Source organism: Schistocerca serialis, chromosome 8 (assembly GCF_023864345.2).
Source record: "Schistocerca serialis cubense isolate TAMUIC-IGC-003099 chromosome 8, iqSchSeri2.2, whole genome shotgun sequence".
Taxonomy (NCBI): domain Eukaryota; kingdom Metazoa; phylum Arthropoda; class Insecta; order Orthoptera; family Acrididae; genus Schistocerca; species Schistocerca serialis.
In genome coordinates, this window is record NC_064645.1 from 72,624,060 (window position 1) to 72,646,963 (window position 22,904).

Genomic DNA, 22,904 nt, shown 5'->3' on the forward strand with positions numbered 1-22,904 from the left:
AATTAAGGCCGGTATTTGATATTAGTAGACTTCTCTTGGCCAGAAATGCCTTTTTTGCCATAGCGAGTCTGCTTTTGATGTCCTCCTTGCTCCGTCCGTGATTGGTTATTTTACTGCCTAGGTAGCAGAATTCCTTAACTTGATTGACTTCGTGACCATCAATCCTGATGTTAAGTTTCTCGCAGTTCTCATTTCTACTACTTCTCATTACCTTCGTCTTTCTCCGATTTACTCTCATTAGACTGTTCATTCCGTTCAGCAGACCATTTAATTCTTCTTCACTTTCACTCAGGTTAGCAATGTCATCAGCGAATCGTATCATTGATATCCTTTCACCTTGTATTTCAATTCCACTCCTGAACCTTTCCTTTATTTCCATCATTGCTTCCTCGATGTACAGATTGAAGAGTAGGGGCGAAAGGCTACAGCCTTGTCTTACACCCTTCTTAATACGAGCACTTCGTTCTTGTTCGTCCACTCTTATTATTCCCTCTTGGTTGTTGTACATATTGTATATGACCCGTCTCTCCCTATAGCTTACTCCTACTTTTTTCAGAATCTCGAACAGCTTGCACCATATTATATTGTCGAACGCTTTTTCCAGGTCGACAAATCCTATGAAAGTGTCTTGATTTTTCTTTAGCCTTGCTTCCATTATTAGCTGTAACGTCATAATTGCCTCTCTCGTCCCTTTTCTTTTCCTAAAGCCAAACTGATCGTCACCTAGCGCATTCTCAATTTTGTTTTCCATTCTTCTGTGTATTATTCTTGTATGCAGCTTCGATGCATGAGCTGTTAAGATGATTGTGCGATAATTCTCGCACTTGTCAGCGCTTGCCGTCTTCGGAATTGTGTGGATGATGCTTTTCCGAAAGTCAGATGGTATATATTCTACACACCAACGTGAATAGTCGTTTTGATGCCACTTCCCCCAATGATATTAGAAATTCTGATGGAATTTTATCTATCCCTTCTGCCTTATTTGACCGTAAGTCCTCCAAAGCTCTTTTAAATTCCGATTTTAAAACTGGATCCCCTATCTTTTCTAAATCGACTCCTGTTTCTTCTTCTATCACATCAGACAAATCTTCACCCTCATTGAGGCTTTCAATGTATTCTTTCCACCTATCTGCTCTCTTCTCCGCATTTAAGAGTGGAATTCTCGTTGCACTCTTAATGTTACCACCGTTGCTTTTAATGTCACCAAACGTTGTTTTGACTTACCTGTATGCTGAGTCAGTCCTTCCGACAATCATATCTTTCTCGATGTCTTCACATTTTTCCTGCAGCCATTTCGTCTTAGCTTCCCTGCACTTCCTATTTATTTCATTCCTCAGCGACTTGTATTTCTGTATTCCTGATTTTCCCGGAACATGTTTGTACTTCCTCCTTTCATCAATCAACTGAAGTATTTCTTCTGTTACCCATGGTTTCTTCGCAGCTACCTTCTTTGTACCTATGTTTTCCTTCCCAACTTCTGTGATGGCCCTTTTTAGAGATGTCCATTCCTCTTTAACTGTACTGCCTACAGCGCTATTCCTTATTGCTGTATTTATAGCGTTAGAGAACTTCAAACGTATCTCGTCATTCCTTAATACTTCCGCATCCCACTTCTTTGCGTATTGATTCTTCCTGACTAATGTCTTGAACTTCAGCCAACTCTTCATCACTACTATATTGTGATCTGAGTCTAAATCTGCTCCTGGGTACGCCTTAAAATCCAGTATCTGATTTCGGAATCTCTGTCTGACCATGGTGTAATCTAATTGAAATCTTCCAGTATCTCCCGGCCTTTTCCAAGTATACCTCCTCCTCTTGTGATTCTTGAACAGGGTATTCGCTATTACTAGCTGAAACTTGTTACAGAACTCAATTTGTCTTTCTCCTCCTTCATTCCTTGTCCCAAGCCCATATTCTCCTGTAACCTTTTCTTCTACTCCTTCCCCTACAACTGCATTCCAGTCGCCCATGACTACTAGATTTTCGTCCCCCTTTACATACTGCATCACCCTTTCAATATCCTCATACACTCTCCGTATCTGTTCATCTTCAGCTTGCGACGTCGGTATGTATAGCTGAACTATCGTTGTCGGTGTTGGTCTGCTGTCGATTCTGATTAGAGCAACCCGATCACTGAACAGTTCACAGTAACACACCCTCTGCCCTACCTTCCTATTCATAACGAATCCTACACCTGTTATACCATTTTCTGCTGCTGTTGATATTGCCCGATACTCATCTGACCAAAAATCCTTGTCTTCCTTCCACTTCACTTCACTGACCCCTACTATATCTAGATTGAGGCTTTGCATTTCCCTTTTCAGATTTTCTAGTTTCTCTACCACGTTCAAGCTTCTGACATTCCACGCCCCGACTCGTAGAGCGTTATCCTTTCGTACATTATTCAATCTTTTTCTCATGGTAACCTCCCCCTTGGCAGTCCCCTCCCGGAGATCCGAATGGGGGACTGTTCCCGAATCTTTTGCCAATGGAGAGATCATCATGACACTTCGTCAATTACAGGCCACATGTCCTGTGGATACACGGTACGTGCCTTCTGCATCCTCATCTCGTTGATCATTGCTGATTCTTCCGCCTTTAGGGGCAATTTCCCACCCCTAGGACAAGAGAGTGCTCTGAACCTCTATCCGCTCCTCCGCCCTCTTTGAAAAGGCCGTTGGCAGAATGAGGCTTACTTCTTATGCCGGAAGTCTTCGGCCGTCAATGCTGATTATTTATAAAAATTTAGGCGGTGGCGGGGATCGCACCCAGGACCGAAAACGTTTTAATTATGAATCAAAGACGCTACCCCTAGACCACGGTGAGTATATCAGGCAGAAAAAGGACGTTAAAGAGTGGCAATCTGGCAACACCGTAACAACACATGTCGTAACTACCTCTACAGCATATATTAGTTATGCTGTGCAGGTGGCGCAGTGGATAGCGTTTGGGATTAGTATGCTGGAGGTCGAGGGTTGAGTTGTGGGTGAGGGTACATTTTTTCTTTTTATTTGCTAATTTGATACTGTAATATACACCGTTTCTTATTTCACATGTACCCTTAATTTACAACATTTTATAACGCTGAACACAACAAATACGTGTTTGGACGTATAAGAAATAGACAGTTGAAACAATTAATGGGACCATGGTGCTACATACAAATAGTAACCGAGTTTGGTCATTATTCGCAAAGTACGTTGCTAGTCCTACTGGTAACGTAAGGCCGTAACGAAGTCAAATTAACCTGATCGAGGCAAGAATAATAGTTGGTACTAATCCATGTGACCTTAAGAGGAGGGCACACAGAAAACAGGTTTCGCTTCTAGTACAGGAAGTGGTGCGAATAAATTCGAGCCCACGGCGTGGAAGGGGCATCTTTCAAAGCTGACCAATGTTCCATTTCTACGATTGTCGTATGTAAGTGCAAATGTTTTCCAGAGGATTCGCTGCAATCGCTGTTGACGATTAAGATGCCAGATACTGCACCGCTAGGACTACATTTACCAAACAAAAAACGTACGCTTGAACCCAGGATCGAACTCTCGACCTCCTGCATGCTAACCCAAAACGCTATCCACTCCACCAACTGTACAGCACAACGATTATGTATTGACAGAGCTAGTTACCATACATCTGGTTACGGTGTTGCTAGATTGCCAGTCTTAAACGTCCTTTTTCTGCCGGATGTACTCGCCGGACGAAATATTGTGACAAACATTTTTTTTTTATCGCTGACATGTGAGGAGTCGCGCTGCGAAGCCCGAGTGCGTGAATTTCGCTTTACCCTGTATCTTTAGGGATACTGAAACATGCACATCACTATTGGTTTGTGAAAGAATTTCCAATAATATTTAGGAAGTATGTATACTGACAACCACAAAAATGATACGAAACATAAGGAATTGAGTTAATGACAGAAAATACTAACAGCTTGGTAACAGGTAGGTGATAACATGAAAAGTCGTCAAGTGTGGTACTAATAATGAAGCTACATCAACTCGTAGCAAATAAGACACACTACTTGATTTTACAACCTACTAAGCGGATATAATAGATCCAGCTAGGTATATCTACACACTAAGACCTGTTGGGTAACTTCATGTGCAGCAAATTATTTACAAACAGCCAGGTGTGATTATGTTTGTGCTGTGTGGATAGACAGCTTACATTAGGTACAGGGATAGCTGCAACAATAGTAATGACTGAGGTGGATAATAATGAACGTAGAAGTTGTGTTGGTGTGTTCTGAAAGTAATAACGCTAATAAAATGCTTATTACTACGTCGATTTCATTTACAGGTATTCTGAACCCGTGAATATGATCAATATGACACTCTTTAACATGAGGCACAGTTGGTTTCGGTATCGGTGAAAGTAGGAATTTTCTATAATATTAAAACCAAAGGAAATATATACTGATTTGAGTCACCTATCACATAAACTGAAAGTCTTTTACAAGTCTAAACAGTCTTCTAGAGCAGGATACACTGCTAAATTATCATACATGCTCTATGTAGCGAGTAGTCCACTAAGCATTTCACAAAAATGTCTATGATTGCCACATAACTCCTTATAAACTCAATTACAGCGCAGACTGGAACTAGATATCGTCTAATGGAAACAAAAGGTCAACCGGATAGAGAAAAGGCGAGCAGACAATTTCTTGCAGTCAACTATATTCTGAAGCCGGTTATGTTAAGGATGAGGGTAGGAGTTAAGTATGGTAATATTGATGTCGACTCGTACTAGAAATAACAAACCTCATGGCAGCATCGGAGATTCTGAGAGGGAAAAATGAGGAAGAGGGCGATGGGTGAAGAACATAACTGCAGAAGGAAACAGTTTATGAAGCCAGGATTTGAAAGAAAGATTACTATAAGATAGTAGCTATTGAAACAAGCAGACTTTTTTTGGCTGTGTATGCTACCGGAAAAAATACAACACCCTTAGAGACAAGGACATTTTATTGACAAGCAACTTGAAATGGTTCAAATGGCTCTCAGAACTATGGGACTTAACATCTGAGGTCATCAGTCCCCTAGAACTTAGATTTGCTTAAACCGAACTAACCTAAGGACATCACACACATCCATGCCCGAGGCAGGATTCGAACCTGCGACCGTAGCAGTGGTGCGGTTCCGGACTGAAGCGCCTAGAACCGCTCGGCCACGGCGGCCTGCGCAACGTGAAAGATAGCTCATCGTTGTAATGGTATATCACATCAAATTCATACGAAATGAAACACACTAGTCGCAGTCAGTGTTCGCAAACACGCTCAGTGTGCACTCTAGCGGCAACGCAAGCACTTATTTTCCCACTTGAAAGATCATAATTGTGCCGAAAGTTATCCTGCGACACATCGTTCCAAGCTCCTCTTACCGTTTGTTAACATTAGTCAATGGTTCTTGCAGATTGCAGCGAACGAGTAAGTTCCGATGTCAACATGACCCATTTGTGTTCAATTGGCGACAGATCTGGTGCTCGTGCTGGCTAGGGCGGTTGTCATACACAATGAGCACCAAGTCGCGTTGCAGTAGCCGTATGTGGACCTGTTCTCGTCTTCAACGAGATCACTACACTTCCTTGACATGGTTTTCTCCGGGATCTAACAACTTGTAGGACTGTACTGGGCACTGTGAAGTATCTGTTCTAGCAGAATAGAAAAGCTGGAAACACAACTCCGAAAACAATTTATTCGTCTCACAAAAAGAAACAATAGTACAACATCCAGAAGAACAACGGACTCGATCCCAACTATGAACCGTCACCAATATAATACTAGAAAACACCCTACTCTTCCCGGAGAGATATCACAGTAAATCAATTCTACAATGTCAAGATGTTCGTCGACTATACCAAGTCCATCTGCAGGTGATCGGCCACCTAGAAGAGGCGTCTGGCCGTAGCTGTCGGAGTGTATACTTCCAAGCGGTGCGTCGAACTGCCCTTTGCCGACAGTGCGCCACCCTATAAAGCCCGTTTGGCGGATGAATCTGCGATCACGTGCCTAGCGTATCAAAGTAGTTCCTGGGCTAGCTATGCCCACTGATGAAGCTGCTCTGCAGGCTCTGCAGACGAGTAGCGGTCCCTAGCAGCCGTTGGTGGAGACCTGATGGTATGGTGTGGCCGCAGGTAAATATTTTTGTTGACAACACAGACGATTTAGGTTTTCCTGGTGAATATACACCCTGTGATGCAGGCATCCCGAGTTGGTTGCATGTGAAGTGGGACGCCGATGCAGTAGGCGCTATGATGAATGGAGTGGGCGGCCACAGCACAGTGGTTACTTTACCCTGCAGAAGTACAAAATATGACTGCAATTTTTAACTGTTGGCTCTCCAGCCCCCACATTATGAAGCCTCGGATGGGACCTGCATGACGTTGACAGATGCACTCCGGAGTAGGCTACACAGCGGGTCTACGACGCGCACGTGAACGCCCATTGCAAGGAAACAACCTAATCTTATCGCTGAAGACGGCAGAGCTCCCTCCCACTCTCCAGGACTCCAGATTAGCCGTGTTTGGCGGTGTCGCAGTGTCAGTGGTAGCCTGGACAGAGAGACACGTGACCTCGAACCTGCTGCAAGTAGACAGTCCCCAGTGGTCTTTGCTGACACAGCAGGTTCAGCAACTGCCAGAATTCCTTCTCTGGATGATGTACGATCGGCCATCGGTGCTCGCACAATGCGTCAATCCTGAGGTTCGTCTGTTCTATGTGTACGTCAAGAACGTGGTCTGCGGGCCTGGGAAACGTTCCACAGACCACTACTGGAAGCAGCCACACACCACCGATACATTGCGTCCAAAACGTGAAGCAGTCCCTCCATAGATCAGTGCAGCTTATCATAGGTCTAGTATGCTACCCCATTCAAATGGCCGAAGCTGTTCAGCAGGTGTGGGTACTCGTAGTCGGGTCACGGTCGTACTCTACAATTATGTTCTCATGCAATCGCCAAAAGACGATACTTAAAAATAATGCGGCATGTAATAGTTTTATAGATATGAGGAAGAAAATGGCTAAGGTGGCAAAGGTTACGCACACCTGAAAGATAGAAGGGCTGGATTAAGTTTTGTTCCGCACTTCGACCGGATGCCTCAGCACAAACTCCCTGGCGAAAGGTAAATTTCTTTAAAGAATTAACTCCTAATAATAATAACATAGTCAAGGGAAATAAGGATAACTGAGAATCTTAATGAATCTGTTAGCTCCAGACTATGTGCCACAAAGCACCCTTGAGCATTTGAACTCCTACAACGACATGTATCTGACTACACAACACAACTGGTTACAACTTTTAGTATGAATGACATGTAGCACTGTCTGAAGAAGAATTACACGGCGCCAGGCTGAGACAAATTTCGTAATTTGTGATTATTAATCTCTTCTACGAAATAAAATTCACTTTCCTCGAGCTTATCAACTATGTACTTCACAGCACCTACGTCCTAAGCAATGGAGGATAATCAAAATGATATCACTTCTAAACTGGGAAAAGACGCTGTGTCAGTTCGCACATTTCGTTCAGTATCTTGAATATCACGTAACTGCGGTATTACGACTACGTGATCAAGAAGAGCATGGAGTGATTTTTACAGCATAACAAAATACAGAGTGATTTGTAGAGCATAACAAAATACTTCACAGTATGATATTAGGCTTCCGGGAAGATATCAGCACATTAGATTCATTGCCTTTGTTACAAATATGCAACGGAAATTCTCTGACAGTACATATGTATACGTTTTCATTCTTTCTAGATACAAAAGGTGCATACAAATCCTATGTAATCTGAGTATACTACCGAACATAGTCAACTACTCCTCGCATTTAATACACCACGGGATTTAATGATTAAGCACGACGGACCGACAACAGACTTCTATAACCGTCTATGAAGGTTTAACACATGGAGGTTCGTTCAGAAAATACTTTTTAACACATATAACACGGAGACTGGTAAACGATTACGTTTCTACAGCGTGCAGACGACGCTGTGATATACGCCGAGCATAAGGACCATACCTGTGCCTCGAACAACTTAAAGCGAGGTCTCAGAAGCGGTGAGACAGTCACTCGAGTAAGGAACGCATGTGGTGCCTGAGAAATGTCATCTGGCTGTCTTTGTTAGACGTGAGGTAGACAAAGACGCAGTCTTCTTTCAAATTAATAAAGAAACTATTTTAGTATCTACGGTAAAAACACGTCAACTAACTCCAGGCTAAGGTACATAGGAGAATTAACGTCCCGAAAGCTTTGTCTTGCTCTGACTGAGGAGCGGAACCCAGGGCCCTCTTAAATCTTTATAAACAGTCAGATTGGAGCAAGATGGAATACGGCTGCATGTTTTGTGTCTGTGCTATCACGTCACGGCTTTAGATTTTTAATCAGGTCTCGTTATTTGCGGAGGCTATATAAAAACCGCTCTTATATATCATGCAAGTGGAACTGACAGTTCCCACATTCGTTAAGCTACGGAAGCATTTATGTGGTCCATACATGGTGAGGGTCAGATCCTCTATTAATCATCCATTACATTGCAAATTACCTCGATTACCACATGTGATACAAATTAGGTCGTAGTAGTAGAAGAAACCCAAATCCCTCCTGGAACATCCGACAGCACAATGTTAACATCAGGACATGTAGTGTCAAGCAAACTATATCTCTTCTGAAATTCACTATGATATATATGATAGTCATGTATCCAAAACGTCCGTAACCCGAAGTAAATTGAGAGCTTGGGTGTTGTCGAAATTGTATCGAAACTGGCATGGTTGGTACAAATTGTACACGGATGGTTTCAAAATGTATGTCTCTGCTTTTCCTGATCGTCAGAGAGGACGTGGTCAGTCTTTCCTGTTACCTACTGACGCAACGATATTAACCGCAGGGTTGTATATTGCACTTACGGTGTCACCAGAGACCGCTAGGAAGCGTCTACTTGCAGCAGCAACACCACTACACCGCCAAGTTACACTTAACACATTCGATTTACAACTTGCCAAAATCCGAGTATGTGCTGACTCGATGAATGCTCTACAGTCTCTTACGAAGGCAGCCGAAGGAAAACAACTGATAATTCTTTGGCACACGATGTACTGCCATGTCGCAGTCGAACAAAGGAACTGCGTCGATTGATTCATCTTGAATGGATACCCGGACATGTTAGAATTAGGGACAAAGAACAAGCAGATCAACAGGTGAAAGTGGTTCAGCATCTATTTTCCGTCGATGTTCTCCTACCACACAGCTATTTTCGTAGGAGAGTCGCCGCACAAGCAAAAACTGAATGGACAAGTTAGTGGCCATAGAGCATAACATCTAATCCACATCTTAATGGACGATTCAGCAACAAATTGCACGCCAAGCTTAGTTTCTCAGCTTGGTGCCCAGCAGAAGAGTGAAATGGTGACTCTTACGAGACTAAGAGCAGGCCGTATGAATATCAATAAAACGAGACAAGTGTTAAAATTCATTACTTCTGCAAATCGTGAATCCTGCCTGATTGACAAGGACGTTGTACATACGTTCGTATAATGTGATAAATACCATCATCCAAGAACAATTACACTGCAAAATATTTGAAAAATTGAGGATAAGTTTTTCTTAGGGCAGCTGTTAGTTCCACGAACAGGTTCGTTGCCAGATGTTTTACCATTTCATTCGCTTTCGTAAAAGGAACTTTAGAATTTGAGTACATCTTTAACATTACAGTCAACGCCCTTGCCGCGGTGGTAACACAAGTTCCCCACAGATCACCGAACTTAAGCGCTGTTGGGCTTGGCTAGCACTTGGATAGGTGACCGTCCGGTCTGCCGAGTGCTGTTGGCAACCGGGGTGCGCTCAACACTTGTGAGGCAAACTAAGGAGGTACTTAAGTACTTAACTGAGAAGTAGCGGCACTGGTCACGAAAACTGACAACGGCCGGTAGAGTGGTGCTGAGACCACATACCCCTCCGTATCTGTATCCAGTGATGCTAACAGGCTGAGGATGATATGGCGGTCGGTCAGTATCGTTGGGCTTTCCGAGGTCCGTTCAGACGGAGATTAGATTTTTTTCTTCAATGTAGCACTATGTATACATGTAAGTCGATTGTATAATAACATTTGGTGACTTGAATGGCAATGCTGCTGCCAGACAAATTTACTTCGTTGACTCCTCATCTCGCTTAACTATGAGGTGTGAATGCGCACGTTTTTGCAGAACGCTTACGGGACTCGTCAGCTTAGTCTGGCGCGAGCAATGAGTAAATGGGCAAATATCTATTAGGAGCACTACGAATGTAGGTGATGGACAGTTGGGGTCTCACGGGAGGCGTGCAAGGGAGATAAGTCCCTGCAGTCGCACTATCCTCTATGCCCTCCGTGGCACATTGTCCACAGCTCGTGGTCTAGTGGCTAGCGTTGCTGCCTCTGATCACAGGGTCCCGGGTTCGATTCCCGGCCGGGTTGGGGATATTCTGTGCCCGGGGAGGGGGTATTTGTGTTGTCCTCATCATTTCTTCGCCTGCACGGTAGCTCAGCGTGTTCGGTCGGAGAGGCGGTGGCCCTCTGTAATAAAAAAACTGAGTTAAGGAATCAACGATCTGCTTGAACGGATGTCATTTGACGTCCGCCCAGACCAAACGCAATGAGCAACACCGATCAAAAGAACGAAAAAAAAAAAAAAAAAAGATGGATAGAGTGTCTGCCATGTAAGCATCAGATCCTGGGTTCGAGTCTTGGTCGGGGCACATATTTTCAGCTCTCCCCATTGATGTATATCAACAACACCTATCGGCAGCTGAGGGTTTAGATTTAATTATCATTTCGCTTAACTACGTTTTAGAACTTTCAGTTACATCCAATCAATGTCCTGTTTGTATCATTATGTGCAATAAGTGTACCTCGTGCGATAGTCTCCCCCTCAGACCAAATAAAATAAAAATAAAGAACACCATAGAATGAATGTTGCAAACTTTGTTCACCATTAAACTTAGCTGAGTTACTGCCTACAGAGTCAAAACAGAGGCTCGCACCGAAAAGCCTCCTGAGTTACACCTGATTGTCGATGACCGTGACAAGTGGATCACTAGCACTACAACCCCTCAGCATGCACTTGTTATACGCTGGTTCGACTGTAACCAGTTCCTGAGGGTGTTACATTGTCTACCATGCAGTGTATGTCATATAAAACTCTGAAGTTACCTATTTATGACAGCAGCACACAGCAATAATTGACTGATGAAGTCTTCAAAACAGTGTTGAATAGAGCATGCACAACAGGATAGCTGGGGTGAGCCGCTATTTCTACGCTGATTTTCGCAGACGTATGATAAAGCAGAACTTAGTAATTACACAATTTATGTGCCTAAGTATCTCCGGTTCTGTTCTACTTCTACCCCCATTCTTATAGAAGCTATTGAAAGTTTTATATAGTTCTTCACCAGCATTTCGCCAGGAACTGCACGATTTCGTAGCTTGATTTGAGCTGGATCACTACTACATTAAGCAAAGAGAGACGTGTACGGCTGATCGTGCTTGAGTGGTGTTCGGCGAATTGGCCGCTAACAGGTGTTTTTACGCGGTCACCTGCTGAGCCGTAGTGGGCAGTTTAGCTCTCGCTGGCGGCTGGAAGTGAGCGAGCAGTCGGCTGTCCAACCCGTTGCTGTGGTGAGAACGAAACGGCGCTGTGGGAAATTACGCCGCCGCCTACGTAAAGTACCACCATTTCCAGGCGACGCGTTCTCAGACATTAGTCCCCAAATCAACCCGCGAGTAAGAGGCAAACGTCATATACACGTCAATAAAAGTGTCCATGGTATGTGATAGCACTGTTAATATGTAAAATTCTCGAACGTTTTGGTCACTGTTGAAGAATTTCTCAGGATGCTGTGCTGACTGAATCAGCACAACACCCTGAGAAGGGCCATTTGGAACAGTGGCCGTAACGCTAGAGAATTTTATCTATGACTCTGCGGGCACGTACCCCAAAGAATTTTACTGACAGCGACAACGGAAGCGGAAGTCCTCGGCTACATTCGCAATTCCCAGTTTCACACGAGAAGTCAGCACGACATATAAAACGCTATTCAGCAGGGTCTATCATGGCTGATGATCCAAGGAGAAAATTGTATCATCACTACAAGTAAGTAATAGCGGTGATGAACACAGGGATCGGATGTGATATTTGACATGTAAAACATTGTGTATCTCGATCGAAAGTTTTTAAAATGTCATGACCGCTTTCGATTGTGTCATAAATCTTTAGATTCAAAATAGAATAAATATTAATCACATCTAGATAAATCACTCACGAACGAGGCGCCAGAAAACATAAAGCAAGTGTGTTGCTATGACGTACAAAGGAAAAATATCTAAAAAATGGAGCGATGTTTAAAAAAAGGTTTACGATATGTTATCAAAGAAACGACACTTTTAAAGTTACAACTCTGCCATTAAATTGGTCATAAAGCTGACTTACCTCTGGATTCAAGTGTGTACAAACTGCACTGCAATCACTTTGGTGAATATTATGTAGTACATACGTGATGAACGCTTAAAACACTTTTTAAAAAGCATATGTGTTGCCAAAATAAAACCGCTTTTGATACACCCATTATCGACAATAAACGCTTCACGTGGAACGTGGAGCAGGAAAGACAGTACCACATGCAAGAAGCGAACCCTGGTAGCTGCAATGAACCCATGGCTGACGCAACATTCCCTCTCTGCCCTTCTGTACTTCGAAATTTATAACGAATTTATATTGTAATTTACTAAAGAGCAACTAAGTTTTCGACGGTACAACATTTCCTTTATTGTAATTTGCATTTTATTTGTTAAATTAGTACGTTATTTAGTGAGGTGCACTTTTCAGTTTTAGTTAACAGCCTGCTCATTAGAATAATAGTTTCATCTTCTCATATTCCCTAACATTTCTACTGATTTCAGCTTTTGGTTTCCCTGATTACCTCAAGTTAATCTGCCGAAATTCCTTTTCTAATGTACTTCGTCTGACATTGTTTTCATATGATAGATTGCTTTATGAAATTTTGTTTGCAATGGTGAACCCTAATACATGTAGATTGGTCATTAGCTTTAAAAACAGCATCACAGATCGCTCAGTAGTTTTAATGACAAAGTACTTGATTGCACAATAAGTGACCTGTTACACTCTCTAACTATATTTTACGGCATCTGTTTTGGAGCTTTCTTTTCTTATGTTACACATAGTGATAGTAAGTAGAACTTTTTATTAACAAGAATTCTTCTGTTTGCTTCAGATCTGAAGATGATTGCTAGCATAATCTAAACCGGTTTTGGCATTCTGTATGATCGCGACCTAGGCAAACAAAAGTAATATTGAACATAAAGCCCTGTTTTCCACATTCTTGGGCATGTTAAGCCGTATAACGGTATTTGCAGTTACTAAAGCACAAATGGAAGTTCGTTCTGTCGTGGTTTTTAGTTGGCGACGCTGAGCACAATATGATAGGTGCCATCGTTTAAGATGAATGACGCTTAAGATTTGTGTATCGATGAGGCTGTTGGATGGAATGAGACAAGGTATATGGTTTATTTGTACTGCCATGTAACTCGCTTTGCTGCTTTATATTTTAAAAAAGTACTGCTTCTTTGTTGGTAATATGGATTTGTGATGGTTTTAACCACCATGCCATCGGAGAACATTTTAGCTGTCAATTATGAGCACCCTGCAACAGGAACTTTTGTTTACAGTGTTTTCATCTTTGCTTGGTTTCGTAATTATTAATTCGTTCCATTTCATTTAGGGGAATTTACATGTTCGTGATAAATGTAGGTGTCCCGTCCGATTCATCCCACGTAACATTGCTAACGTGCTTTGCTAATTTACAGCAAACACATTCCTCCTACAATACGGTACGCATTCAACTGAACTTCAACTGCATTTGTTGTGCGATCATATGTCGCACTTAATATGACAAACAGACTAATTTAAGTTACCAGACACGTGTTACGTTACCTACTCTATACAATATAAGTAATAAGGAAATATGTTATTTCCAAAGAGCATTCCACTACTTTGGTTCATTGACGATCTTTAGTGTAAATATTAATGGGGAACGCTTTTATTAAATCTATCTCTGATGTAGGTCCATCGAAATATAGAAGTCTAAGGAAGGAATGTGGTAAGATAAAAACTTTTCAGTGGTTTTCATCTTTAACACTTCTCGACACTAGAAAGTGACGATTTCTGATACTTCATGACTAAGTACATTTTCTGTTAACTACCTCTTTAATTAAGGAGGTGTTACGTACACTATGCATCATATCGGCAGCAAAGTCGAAATGAACAGTATATAATAGTACGGTAATATTAGAAGAGATACAAAGCGAAAAAATGTAATAAATAAATGAAAATATAGCTGTCCATAAAAAGAAACAGAAGAGCGATAGATTCTTAGAAAACACCGACGTTGGTTGCTTTCACAGACATATGACAGGTGAGTCTTGGTGGGTGAGAAAGTGGATGAGAAGCACGTTGACGAAATAGGTGATTCACTTGTAACAACTGTTTAGCAGAGCATTGCACGATTAGAGTTTAGAGCCCATTGGATAATATACCACCCCCACTCCTAAAATCAGTTGAAAATTCCGCTAACATAACGTAATCTTATCTATTGTCGAAATTAGTCGGAAAACCATACTTACCAGCAAATATTCAGGGAAGCATAATAAATCGTACAAACCAAGACGAAACGAGTGCTGAAATGTAAAACTACGAACGATGAGTCTGGCATTTAATTCACGTAAGATTAACGAACAGAGATGTACAAAGAAAAATGAACTTTTAATTGGATGAAGATGATCTTAATTTCTGGAATCGTAGAAATAGTAAGAAAACATTTCACCCTTGCACTTGTAATGGAAAAAGAAAAAATAAACAAATTACCTCCACAGGATATGTAGACCCAGAGAAGGCCTTCAGCTACGACATATTTCAAATTTTATGAATATTTTAGTTATAAGACATAGACGCACAGTGCAGAAAATCTAAAGAAAACAGCAAGTGGAAATAACAAATGTGGAAGATTAGAAATACGAACCCTTGCTACGAGGGATGTATGCAAGGTTGCAGAGAGGAATATTCAATATGAGGAAGAGGCTATAATGTGAGTAAAAGAAATTTTTAGAAGGAGATCAAAAGAACGATAAATACGCGTCCCACTGATGTTCTTCTGCAAGATATGTAGGTGGGTAAGGGTAGTGATAAACTAAAATAATATAATTGGAATACTAGCCTAAGTAACACTGAATTTCGTTTAAGAGGAAACAAATCTGAGACATTGTAATGAAGAGTAGTATGAGAAACGTCACTTCATAATCACCGAAACTGTTGGACTTACAGTAGAAGCAGTGAAGTAACTTCTCTAGTTCTGAACCGAAATTAAATACAATTACTGAAATATGGATGATATTTGATACTGATGGCGCAGACGAAACAGGAGCCTTAAAAGTGAAGGGCTCAGGTAACATCAATAATTAATTCGAAGCTAAGGTAGATATTGCCGAAAGTGTTCGTTTGGAACATACTGTATAGAAACAGAAACTGAAAGTACTGAAAATATCGTACAGCTGAGGGAACTAGTAGAGTAAGCATGAAATGAAAGGGAACTGAAAAGAAAAATCGAACAAAGAAATGAATGCTTAACACATAGCAAAATAACCTACACCCAGTGACTTTTCTGGTAAATCGTTGGGGAATAACTGGTTCCTCATCGGAAGGAATAGGAGACAGAAGAAATTTTAGGTGCTTACAAAGTTTAGAATACGTGAAAGTTACTTCCGAAAATGATGCATATGGTAGGTATGTGAGATGAAAGAGTTTGTGCAGGACAGGGTTAGATGGTGTGAAGCAATAAACTTGTTTAAACATTCATTACTTCAAACCTATAGGTAGCTCAAGAAACAGTAGCGCCTCTTCAAAGAATTGTTCGCAATTTGTACTTTATTCATTAGAAAAAGGGAAGATCCACCTCGCCCTCAATTCCGCTCTATATGTCGCGTCTCTTTAAGGAAGGAAGACAGTAGTATTTCTGTCTTTGTCTGCCTCAGAATTTCGTCAAGTAGTGTACGCTTCACGTGTAACGTCTGCGGCAACCATAAATACTCAAAAATTATCAGAAGACACAAAAGAAGTAAGAACGTTTATGAATAAAGATTTTTAAGTGTAGACGGTGATACACAATTATCTACGTATTCGTTACAGATGAAAATACAGTTCAGAATAGAGCTTTTGTATTGCACATCTACAAGTACGGCTTTTTGTGGTCAAAATAATATAAAAATATGTTGTAAACGTAACTAGAATATACGGAATATTAACGCACAGAACAGCATAGTCCTAGCCGTTCTTCTTAATGACAACTTTCTACATTACAATGTGAATTGTCATTGTTCGGCGGGTAGTTCTGCAATTACTGCCGGATCGTTTGTTTATCCTATGCAACCAACCTGTGTCAGACATAAAAATATCTTCTGATAAATGGCTACTTTTAAACAATGTCTAGGAAACCATAATAATTGGGGAAACCATATGGTTCAGTCACGGCAAAAGGCTGATAGTGAATCAGGGTATGTGGCCTCAGAAAGTTATTATTTGTTAAACATAACACATCCAGTCATCTGGAGCATAGCGCAAATCTGACCTCACAAAAGTAACTAGTTTTTGAAAGTGATGTCTGCTATTGCCTTCATTTGCACGTAGCAAACAATTAGTGTGAAACTGAAACATGGTTGGTTATAAAGAAGTCTGTCTCTCAGCTTGTGAGTTTCTCACCGAACCATGTGAAATCTTTCTCAGCTGCAGCTTACCTTGCAAAAGACGCTCATACCTGTCTGTTGTTAAACAGTCAGCCAGTGCCGTAATTATAAAACTTCCGAAATAGAGGAACAATCGTTGGATTGCCAACTTGCAAATAGATAGTAAGAACCTTCAACATCGCAGCGCGTCACCAATCGTTGGTTAATATATTAAAAAACTAAAAACCCGCCTAGATTGCGAAAAAAGGCACCTAGTGTTAATTGTTAACTCAGGTTTCGGCGTAGATAACTACACCTTTTTCAGAACACTTCTGGGTTTCATTGTTGTTCTGAAGAAGGTGTAGTTAACTTCGCCGAAACCTGGGATAACACTTAACACTAGGTGCTTTTTTCGCAATCGAGGATGGTTTTTAGTTTTTTAATAAATAGATAGTGTTTCTGTCTCTTAGGACACAACTTCTCTGAAGAGGTTCCTTTTCCTGTAGTACCTAATGCATCCGGAATCTAGACATCACTTCTGTGAAGAGGTTCCTTTTTTCCTATCGTACCTAATGCATAATTATTATGTATATGATGTTTTGAATCATCTTGACAGTGGTGGGTAAAGTTACGAGAATGATCGCAATTACGCAATAATACAGTAACAATTACTGAGAGCATCATATATGCAGGATAATTGACGAATTTCTGGTAAGTGAAATCACCAAAAATGCCCGCACATTTAATCAAGCACGATTAATATGTCGATCGGGTGTGTCGATTATGTGACTGATTATGGCCTGTTAATTAAACGGTAGCTAAAAGGATGACGAAGGTCATCTGTAAGTCTGTTGTTCCTATAAAACTTTTAGACAATCCTTTCACAGTTAAATCAATTCTCAGAAATTAGAAGCTAATGCATGATTGATACCTGAAGCTCTGAAAGAAATAAAAATGGAATAAGTCAAACGAGCGAAACAAACGTGCAAGATGTATCGAGACCACTTTTAGCTCTTCTGCTGTTGCCGAAGACACATGCGTTACGTCAGTGTCTGATCAGGTTAATTACGAAACACGGGTAGCTACACTACAGTCTGGCCGCTGCACGGAGCCTATGCGTCTCTTGTACGGTCCGTCACATAAATTATCCCCTTCTAAATCTCTGTCTTATTCCAAAGTGGACTTCTTCAATGTTTAGTCTTACTAGGACGTGTGGCTGAAAATTTTAGTTACTATCGTCATCGTTTCTGTTTTTCCGTGATTCCTAAGTTGTTTCAAAATACGTGGACATACTTTCTGTGTATGCATATCTCCACGAATTGTAGTTCTGGTCCATAACAGACCCTTGCTACTGGGGCGATGTATGTCTGGAGCTGCTACTCTGGCTTTGACATTTATTCCCCTGTCTAATTAGTTCTTTAGCTGGCATCCGCTCAATGCTTACACCAAATTTGTCACATCTTTGATTACTGTCACGAGGTGTTGCGTCTTTTGTAAAATACATTGTTTCTCTTAGTTTTTGTGGTGCGCATGTCTAGCAAATTTATAAATACATCTCTTTAATATGTCTGATGAGACAATTCTATGTGCGACGTGTTTTTCCATAGACAACCCTGTAACACACAGTTTTATCCGGAGATTTTGTGAGACAAACGCCGATTCATAGCAGCCTTCCACTTCGGGTTTGGTGTTTCACAACTGCCTTCTTATGATGCAAACAGAAATGAGTAGCATTGGGCTACGCTATGAAGTTGAACGCGCGCCCGGGTTCGATTCCCGGCGGGGTCAGGGATTTTCTCTGCCTCGTGATGACTGGGTGTTGTGTGATGTCCTTAGGTTAGTTAGGTTTAAGTAGTTCTAAGTTCTAGGGGACTGATGACCATAGATGTTAAGTCCCATAGTGCTCAGAGCCATTTGAACCTATTTTGAAGTTGAACGACCGCACAGGTATCGGAGGGGGTAAGGTAATGGTAGGCTTCGGAACGTTGGTGGTACGTCAGTGGAGGAAATTGTTTACAAGACATTTGTACAGCGTTTGTGGAATAGAGTTCTGTTTTGGGTTCACAGACGGAGAAAATGTATTGAGAAGGGAAGCGAAACCGGTCACAGGCTTATTTGCCTCGCGGAGGGGTGTAAGACTGGAAATGACAGGCGCTTGAACGAAAAACCGTAGTATTTCGTGAATCCGTAAAAGATTCGAAGTACTCGTTTGACAGAGTGTGATTTGTCGTCGTACTTCAAATCCCTGCGGACTGTTGCGATAGAAGCCTGCAGATGAAAACAGGTTAACAATACTTCGTGAGAGGTTACGTGATGTAACGTTGGCACAGTGGAATCTACGCCTTGTCACGTATTACATAGTGAGAAGCAGAATACAGAATTAAAAGGAAAGGTAAATATTTCCTAAGTACATTAGCTGAGGTTGAAAAAACCGCTTCGGTTGTAAATTTCTTTATTGTCACACGACCGGTTTCGGACTGTTATATGCCCATCCTCAGGTGTCGTAGCTGTGCTGTGGTCCCCGAGCGCCGCGTGTACCAGTCGCGTTGTGCTGCCTAATGAGCGCAGAAGCCTAAGTACAGTAGTTAATTTGAACAACGCATTGGAGCTGTCCAGTTGGGGATTGAATAATCTTGCCTTACACGGACGCACCGAATGATTTACTTCATCAGTGACAGGAGTACTTACAGTTGATCGTCCATTCGTGCACTGCAGGTAATGTGCAGCTCGACATTTTTCACATACGTAAATCCTTTCAGGAGGTGAAAGAAGCGATAAGCGATGGAAAACATCACTCGACCGATGAACGAACGCAGTGACAGTCTTCGAATTCCTTCTGTGACAGCCACTGAGGTACTGACAGAAATTGATGAAATAAAATATGTGTGTCACTTTGAAGCACTCTTCTGTTGAGGTGGGGGACACTGTTGTGAGCGCGTGATGTTGTTACACTAAGGGTCAATGATACATTGTATAATTCACTGTCGTGGTCCCTTTCATGTAAGAATAACATACGAACAGGAGTATGAATTTTCCGGTTTATTTAGCTGTCATTGTCACATGTCTCCTCCAAACTTCAATGCGACTTCATGTAATGGTTAATGGTGATGAATACTCTAACATTTCCCAATTTGAATTACATGATGATGCCGTTAAACGGCCAACAGAAGTTTACCAGGCATGAAAAACTGTGATCATGTACATCGAACCTGGTGATGACTGAAATTGTTGAGGGAGTGACGAATAAAGATTGTTTTCACTGGGATCTGTTACATGAGATTGGGAAATGGTTCGTCACAAGCTACCTCAAGACACCAAGTAATGTGCTGTGGCTTTCTTGGTTCTTAAGGTTCACACACACACACACACACACACACACACACACACACACACACACACACACACAGAAACATCAGCAGCAGAGACGAAATGAAAATTACTTTTGTACTCCCCCTATAAGAGTTAGATAATTTCGAGCCTGCTTCTCAAAGTCACTCCTCTAACATCATTGCCACGAGAAGAGCTGTAGCTTCGAAACAATATCGAATTCTTAGTAACTCATGAGTTTGTTTTGCGAATAAACGCGCTTTAGCGTGAGACCCTGAGATATAAAGCGACTGTCTATGTGATGTAACGTAGGAGGCAGTAAGGACTTGTTGGAGCGAAACGAGGAGCATTTCATCGCCTGAATTTTCTATTTAAACTAAGGAATCCAGCCATCACTTGGCTGAGCTTTGTCAATTCGAGTGGAGAAGGCAAAACGCAAAGAAACTTCGACGATTCGTTCGAAACATTACGTCAGTGTTTATGTTTATATTTAATTACGCAGACAATATCAGTGTCAATCTCGTATCGTTTTTGAGTTCCGACGATGGGTGTGCGTAGAGGGAGCTGACTTAAAAGGCACGACGAAAAGTCGGAATTCCAGTAACAATTTATGGTCAAAGCTTTATAGCAACAGTGTAACTTCGACGCACGATGTAACCCTTGTAACAGACAGTAAGAAGTGCACTGGGAACGATATTCACAAGAAGTTTGATACGTACATCCTGTGTGGTTCTTGTATATTGTTGCTTAGATACCTCAGAAACGTAACTGTGTCAACCCTGCACATACATTCATATTTGTTGTGGTAAATTGACTTATTAGAAGGCAACTGCAATGTTCATTCAGTCAATATCAGATGGAAAAAAGGTTTGCACTTGGATAACACTTCTTCAAGGACTGCACAAGGAAGTACACAGTATTCAGCACGTATATCATCGATAACTTTTCAACAGGACTGAAAGATGTTGAGTAGTAAACTTCGAGGATGAAATTACAATCGAGACGGCTTCTTGTGGCATATTCCTGTTTTGTACAGAAGCTACTCGCAGTAATTGGAAACTATTCTCTGTACTACTTGTTCGTATCGTGTTTTCTTTGTTCGTAGTTTCATTTGTCCGCAAATTTTCTAATCAGATTTCTGTCAAATCTTCCTATGACCGAGTAGCTTTGGCTTGCACTATTTCACAAAACATGATACATGTACGGGGTGTTCAAAAAGTCTCTCCGCAGTGCCGTATGATTGTTAGCCGCGCGTGCCGTAGGATTGTTCGCCTGCCTGGGTTTTTCAGCAAAACAATAAAAGCACAACGATACTGCAGTGATACTCTGTACCCATTCATAGGAGAACTTGTGTTAATTGAAATACTAAACGGTTATTTTCAACACGCTGGTGCAACCACGCATACAGCTCGCGTTTCAATGTCACTCCTTACCGATGTTTTTGGTGATCGCATAATTTCACAGGGACTTTGGCCTGTACGATCGCCTGACCTGACTTTTTCTTCTGGGGTGCAGCGAAAGCAGCTGTCTATAAAAACCGTCAAAAATCTGCAATATCCACTTTCACTGCTTCTGTTACAGAAGAAACGTTACAGCTTGTGTTTGGAAACATGATTAGACGAATTGAATTGTGTATTCAACAACAGTGGGGATACTTTCAAGTTTTAATGTGAAAATTTGTAAGTAAAAATTAATATTCAATAAATTAATAACTTGTACATCACTGAGTTTCAGTTCGGTATATTCACTGCGTCATTCAGCACGCGCGGCTAACAATCACACGGCACTGTGGAGAGACTTTTTGAACACCCCGCCTATAAGGAAATATTTTCGCGAACTTAAAACTGCGAAATTTTTTCGTGACATTTGGTTTTAATGAATAAATCTAGTATACCAGAGTGAACGTGTTCTTAGGTTAAGAAACCACAATATCAGAGTTTCAGAAGTAGATTCACGTCGAGGTAAGGTGTAGCGCGTTAAGATGGCGATGCATCGTTCCACCTTCAAAGACAGCTACAGTAACTTACCTCTCGGTACAAGTCCAATGAAGGCGCACACGAAAAAAACGCACCACTGCTGCTTGGAGCAGAAGGACGCCATCGGATCAGTGGGTGCGTTACTCGGTTCGCTGGCTGCTTCGCTCGGTGATCATTTCGCGGTTGTCATGCCGCCGACAGCGGCCGACCGCCTAGTGGCACTTGTCAACCTGGCGCGTCACGTCTGGAGGACTCCGCGAGGACGCCGGGGACGAGGTGGCGGTGCTCGTGCTCGGGGTGGGCCGGTAGGTTGCGTCGGCAGGTGAGCCAGGAACCGGTGGAGCGTCGGCGTCGCGCGAGGTCTGCCGGCCGGCTTAGAGGGTGGCAGCAGGTGGTGCGTCACAACCTCCGGGTGGTCGCGGAGCGCCCGCTGTACTGACACCGGCAGCCGAGCGCAGCCCTGCGCGTCCCTCGCAGACGGGCGGCCGCGCGCATGCGCACCGGGCACCGCGACACCCCGCGGCGCGGGACCGCCCCTTTGGAGCCTCCGGACGGGAGCCCAATTTCGCATTCGGCCCTTCAGCTCCCGCCAAGTAATGTGTCGGTCACTGCCACATATACGGAGAGTACAGCCCATGTCAGCTAGCGTGGCTTCTGGTACCTGTCTACAGACTGTTGTAAGTGCCACCCTCGTAGTTATATTTGATGTTGTTGTGGTCTTCAATCCTGAGACTGGTTTCATGCAGCTCTCCATGCTACTCTATCCTGTGCAAGTTTCTTCATCTTCCAGTACCTACTGCAGCCTACATCCTTCTGAATCTGCTTAGTGTAT

At 42.1% G+C, this 22,904-nt stretch overlaps 1 protein-coding gene across 1 annotated transcript in view; it reads right to left on the reverse strand.

Moving 5' to 3' along the window:
• Nucleotides 1–22,490, reverse strand: part of LOC126416693 (uncharacterized) — a 1,289,338-nt gene extending 1,266,848 nt beyond the window's left edge. The window contains exon 1 of the mRNA XM_050084495.1: nt 22,124–22,490. Coding sequence (XP_049940452.1) covers nt 22,124–22,196 — 73 coding nt within the window. The 5' untranslated portion in view covers nt 22,197–22,490. The remainder of the gene's footprint in view (nt 1–22,123) is intronic.
• Nucleotides 22,491–22,904: the final 414 nt, after the last annotated feature.